The sequence below is a fragment of the Cibotium barometz genome, chromosome 57 (assembly GCF_041138505.1).
Source record: "Cibotium barometz isolate CiBa-2024 chromosome 57, ASM4113850v1, whole genome shotgun sequence".
Taxonomy (NCBI): domain Eukaryota; kingdom Viridiplantae; phylum Streptophyta; class Polypodiopsida; order Cyatheales; family Cibotiaceae; genus Cibotium; species Cibotium barometz.
This window is the reverse complement of record NC_141102.1, coordinates 22,768,218-22,774,449: the sequence shown is the minus strand read 5'-3', so window position 1 is coordinate 22,774,449 and position 6,232 is coordinate 22,768,218. Positions and strand designations below refer to the sequence as shown.

General features: G+C 43.5%; 1 protein-coding gene across 1 annotated transcript; it reads right to left on the bottom strand.

The window, feature by feature from the left end:
- Positions 1–3,331: 3,331 nt before the first annotated feature.
- Positions 3,332–6,232, bottom strand: LOC147606562 (cytochrome P450 734A1-like). Its single transcript, XM_086791762.1, has 5 exons — positions 5,836–6,232; positions 5,436–5,659; positions 4,954–5,192; positions 4,420–4,810; positions 3,332–4,335 (listed from the first exon to the last, which is right to left on the bottom strand). Exons 1-5 carry the CDS (start codon positions 6,143–6,145, stop codon positions 3,910–3,912), a joined length of 1,590 nt encoding a protein of 529 aa, XP_086647888.1. The 5' UTR covers positions 6,146–6,232; the 3' UTR covers positions 3,332–3,909.

The window sequence follows — 6,232 nt, the reverse complement described above, 5'->3', positions numbered from 1 at the left end:
GTTGAGACCTTCTACAATACTGCTTAGATAAGTAGGGTGGACAATGCCCCTTTGGGATGATAGCTTCTGAGGACTTTCCACATTGTCCACAGTGCTTAGACAAGCAGGGTGGACAACACCCCTTTTGGATGCTAGATTTTGAGGAATTTCAACACAGTCCCTAATATTAAAGCCAAACGAAACTTATCTTTTATAGGAGAAGGATAGTGAAAAGATCGAGGGCTCCCCCTTCACTATAACCACCTACTCTCATGGATAACCAACTCCTAACTTGACTTAAACAACATTCTAGATGGTCTACAATAATTTCCCATATCTCTATACATAAGCCTAAACCCTAAACCTAGGATGACGTCGCAATAAACATGAAGTTGCATCATGATAAGAGAGCTTACCTCGACAAGGTCAAGCCAAAGGCAACAATACGTTGCCCTGCTTACCCAGCCAACTCCTCCACCAGTATAACAGTGCACAACTCTTTTTTTGTTACATCCTTGCATTGCTCCTTGCTACATGTGTGCACCAACTATATGATACATGATGCACCGTTCCTTTGGACCGGATCCCCCCAATGGAACTGTGCATGCAACTCTACTTGCATTTATGATAAATTAGGGAAAGCCCAATTCTGCCTCCAGCTCAACGAGTTAATTGGTAAAACCAAGAATTCCAATAACGCGGAGATCTTGATGAAAGCACATAGACATACAAATGATAAGTATTTGTTTCTACTGCATGAAGAAGGCTTGTCAACAGTGAGCTCTCTGATTTCGCACTCAACCTCACATAACTCTTTGCCAATAGATTTTTAGGACTGGTATTTGCAAGAAGGAGGCCCACTCATTCCATGGAGTAGACAACATGAGTGTTGGTCACCATCCTAGATCTCATATGAGAGAAGCTCACCATGGATTCTTAAGCCACAAGCATCAAGGTAATGGATATTCATGAAAGATATCAAAAAAGTACCTTACAACTATGAGCCATTGTCTTATATACCTTGGCCCATTTCACACCCAAATTATTATGTCCATGCCCATAAGCCTAGGCCCCAAGCCCAACATATGAACATGCACATGGATCCATGGCCACCACCACATTACAAACCATCCCCACCCAAATATGTTTCGTCCTCGAAACATTCTTCGACTTCATTGGTATGAGGATGTCCACTATATACATGTATATGCAAAATGTAGAAAAATTGTCCCAAAGCTATCCAAGAGGGCATAGCCATACTTAAGAGCTTAATAATCCCATGTAATGCTCTCCGAACAACCACCAAAACATAGCATCATGCAATACACACTCCCCATGAAGTGTATATATCAATAGCATCCCAATTGTGCATCATATTAGCTTCCAAAAAGTGAATCTCAAAAAATTACAGCAAGCATATTCACTGTTACATGGCTCAATTCTCCTCCTCGGATGCATTCAACAAGTGCTCATAGCCATCCAATATGTGGGCGGGCTGCCATTTAGCTTCATCTTGAAGTAATCCCTTCCATTTAACAAGGTATTCGCACAAAGAACGATTGCGAAGTACCCTTCCCCTCATGCTGCCTAACACTCTCTCGCAAGAATATACTCCACCATCCCATCCTCATTCATAGAAGGTAGACTTGGACTTCCAACCCAACATATGCTTTCAAATGAAACACATGAAACACATTATGAATTCTTGTAGTAGATGAAAGTAGCAATTGATAGGCTACTTCACCAACCTTTCTCACCACCTTGTATGGACCATAGAAATGGTGTGTCAAACTGAGAAGGTAAATAAATGGCTTGAGACTTACTTGGGACATTATTGCTATGAGACGCAAAATGCTTGGAATGATTGGTTGCATTTGGTTGAGTTTGCCTACAATAGCACTGACCATGTGAGCATTGGAATGTCGCCTTTTGAGGCTATGTATAGGTACACAGTACATGTGCCAATTGTAGCATTCAAGAATTACAATGTGAATCCCAATGCAAAGAATAAAGTGGAAAGAATGCAAGCTCTTTTGCAAACATGCAAAGAGAATATCAAGAAGTGTCAAGAAAAGATGAAGCATTATGAAGATGCACATTGAAGACCATTGGAATTCAAGGAAATTATGTATTCTTGAGGATTCCCAAGACACGTTGTGGTTCCCTCAAGGGAAACACTAATACTTACCATTGTTCTTCGATGATAGACCGTACTTGGAACCAATTGAGTACCCATGCTCTCAAACAATGTACGCCAAAATGCGCCCATGAATTTAACATCCTAGTCACTCACTATTTATTGCAGCATGCCATGCATCAGAAACACATATTCCATGAATTGCCATGCAACCATAGACGCCAAGTATCTTACTTTTGTAGAGGCACAAAATGAGCATCTTTAGTCAACCAATCAACCACCACAACACAAATGTTGTCCCACCTTTTCTCGATGAGGATTTGGAAGCTTCAACAAACCACAAGAAAATCAAGGTTTCCAAGGCTCCAAACACCCCAAAAAATAAATATCAACATGAAGAAAATAATCCCCCCAATGAACTAAGAAACAAGTAGATTTGGCCATGGAGAGCTCTAAAAATACAAAGATCAGCAAAAATATATTGATTAGTAAAAAGTTAACAAAATTAATGAACTTTCACAATTTTGATCCTACAGATTTCAAAACTTGACGCAATGCCTCCAAATTTTTGATCCGCAACACATTCAAATCCTGCAAGCTTTAGAGATTAAAACCAAAGAAATGAGACTTTCACCTTCTAATGTCACCTCAATCATCTACTTGATCAAGAAATAATAGAAAATAGAAAAAAAAATGGATCAAACAAAGGCTCTGATACCACTTCAAGAAGAACGCCCACTCTCTACATGGAGCAGACAACATGAGTGTTAGTCACCCTCCTAGATCTCATATGGGAGAAGCTCACTATGGATTCTTGAGCCATAATCATCAAGGAAATGAATATTCATGAAAGATATCAAAAAGGTACCTTACAACTATGAGCCATTGTCTTATATACCTTGTTCCATTTCACACCCAAATTATTATATCCATGCCTATAAGCCTACACACCAAGCCCAACATATGAATATGCCCATGGACCCATGGCCACCACCACATTACAGTATTGAGACTAGCAATAACATCCAATTTGTTGGGACCAACTATAACATGATTTTGTCCCGTTCAAGGAAATACCTCCTCCTTAAACCTCGATCGTTACGGCAGGCTCAACAATAGCACGATTCTGTCCAGCCTCTTCGGGAAGGGTAGCTATGTGGTTATTTAAAATTTAATATCATTAATAGTTAATTAGTTTCAAGATCTACACTTAAATTTATTAACCACACTCTTGGGTAGCTTGTATCGGGGTTCCAACTCACAACCTCTTGGGAAGGGAGACTAGTGAGCTAACCACTATGGCAACAGCCCACATACACAAAATATATCATCTCAAAGTTATTTTTAGATGTGTACAAAGTAGGAATCATAGACAAAAGACATGTAAAAACTCCTATTCATCAGCACAACCTGCTCATGCAGGACCTCTCCGCAGTATAGAGGGGGAGGGTGTTTGTCCTTCTAGCAAGGTTGGCTCATAGTAGCACGCCCCTCCACACCCAAAGAAGGATGTTTGCTTGCATGGTGCCTGATGAGTATTAGAGCTTTGGCAACAGCCCACATACACAAGATATATCATCTCAAAGTTATTTTTAGACGTGTACAAAGCAGTGAAAGTAGGAATCATAGGCAAAAGACATGCAAAAACTCCTATTCATCAGCACAACCTGCTTATGCAGGACCACTCCGCAGTAAAGGGGGAGGGTATTTGTCCTTCTAGCAAGGTTGGCTCATAGTAGCACACCCCTCCAGACCCAAAGAAGGATGTCTCCTTGCATGGTGCCTGATGATTATTAGAGCTTTTCGAACAGCAGAGGCATTCCGAATTGGGGCTGCAGGATGAAGACAATGGTGGGAGCATGGCAATACTTAGGAGAGAGGCGAAAACGGTAACGTTGCAAGATCAAGGAAAGCACCACTTTGGTCTCGAGGATGGAAAATGCCTGCCCTATGCAGTTGCGTGGCCCGATGGAAAACGGCATAAAAGCCCCAGCCACTGCACTTGCCTTGGCAACACCACCACCAAATCTCTCGGGATGGAACTCATTAGCATCTGGGCCCCAATACCGTTGGTCATGGTGCCATGCAATAATTGGCACTACCAACACTGTCCCTGCAGGGATCATGATCTTTCCAAGATTCATATCAGTAACTGCTTTCCTAAACATGGCCACTGCTGGAGGGTACAATCTAAGTGCCTCATTCAACACCATACCTACCTGCAGGCAAAGATGCTTTGTTAGCCACATCCAACACTCTAAACAGCAGATTCTCAGTCAAACAATATACTATCTGCCACTTACAACTTTCAGATTGTTTATTGACTCGGCTGTCGGTAGTTCTGTGGTTCCACACACTGCATGCACCTCCTCCCTAACACGCTCTTGCCATTCTGGGCTGCTTGCAAGCAGCAGACACGTCCAAGTCAACAGTGTTGATGTTGTCTCATGCCCTGCAAAGAAGAAGGTCTTACACTCATCGATGATTTCATCAATCCCCATACTTAGGTTCCTCTGGTTTCCCTGGAGCTCTCCCTTGTTGGCAGCCATCATCAGGCCAAGCAAATCGTTGCCAAACATGTCTCCACATCCATCATCACAGGACTCCAGACGTTTTTCAATTAGTTGGCCAAGGACCTTAACAATTTTATTGTTGAGCTTCCGGCGGTATCGATTCTGTGCAGTTGGGAGAAACCTGTCTCAAAAGAGGCCAAAAGCATGTAGAGGACATTCTGGACATTAAGATATGCAAAGCCATAGTCGAAAAGCATGATTGATGCCCAGCCCCTATATAAGCATGCATAGATTCCTCATTTTACCATCTTCAGTGCTTCTCACCTTGATCCAGGGATATACATAGAGCGAGTGACCTTGTCAATGAGGATCTCCTGCTCATGCTGCATTTCAAACACTTGCTTGCCTTCTGCAAAGCTGCTCCCAAATGCAGTGTGAGCGATAATGTCGGCTGTCAGAGTTCTGAACTCTTCATGAACGTTAATCTCCTCATCTTTCTCCACTCGGGCTTCCCATTTCTCCATAATTGCAACTGTACATGCTGCCATGGTAGGGACCATGGCCTGCATGCATCATATTAGGCTGAATAAGCCCTTGAGTCACACTGCTGCATTCCATTAACACTCAAGGTACAAGCGAATATGCAGGGTTTCATGTGCCATGTGTAATTTCATATGCTATGTGCCATGTATAACAATCGCTTAGGTTAAATTTGATGTGTCATGGCATAAATAAATATCTTATCACCGTCACGGGACTTCCTGCATGCATAAGAAGTACAGCTACCCTCTTAAAAGAGATCTTACCTTCAGCTTCTCAAGAAAGAAGGCTGGATTCATAATGCGCCGATGTTGAGCCCACTTCTCGCCCTCCAAAGATGCCAACCCATCTCCAAAAAAGTCCTTGGTATCAGGCCTACCTTCAGGCTTCCTGTAATGCCCAAATTTGCTAGATAATATTTCCTTGGCCTGATCGGGTTCGGTAACGATGACTCGAGCTTGAGAACCAAACCAGTACACAAAGAGCTCACCTGTGATGAAAGTAAACCAGTAACTGAGAAGAAAACTTATCCAAGAATGGAAAGAAAGGAGGGGTGTTGGAGGCCGGGGAAAGGGGGGAGGGGGGGGCGAGTGCGAGTGCGAGTGTCTGTCTGTGTGTGTGTGTGTGTGTGTGTGAGAGAGAGATCAAATGAGAACATGAGCTTACCATATGTTTTGGACCATTCGTAGAAGTGGGGCAGGATGCGGGGGGCGATGTCGTGGGAGAGGGTGGGCATTGGGCGGGAGCGGGCGTTTCTATTGATGGCCACAAAGTCAGGGAGGTTGCCAGAGAAGAAGCGGCCGGGCATGCACTTCACCCCCTGCGCTTCAAACACCCGCCTGATGCGCCGCGGCTGCCACCACATGGCCACCACCACACCCTTCCACAGCGTGTACAAGAGTGGGGCGCCCAGCACCACCAGCAGCGAAACCACCACATCTCTGCAACACAGCTCTGGCAGCGCAAACGCCATCATAGCATGAACCAGCTCCCTCTCTCTCTCTCTCTCTTTCTCTCTCTCCTATCTTCACACAATAGGCTCGTATTTCTCTCTCTCCTATCT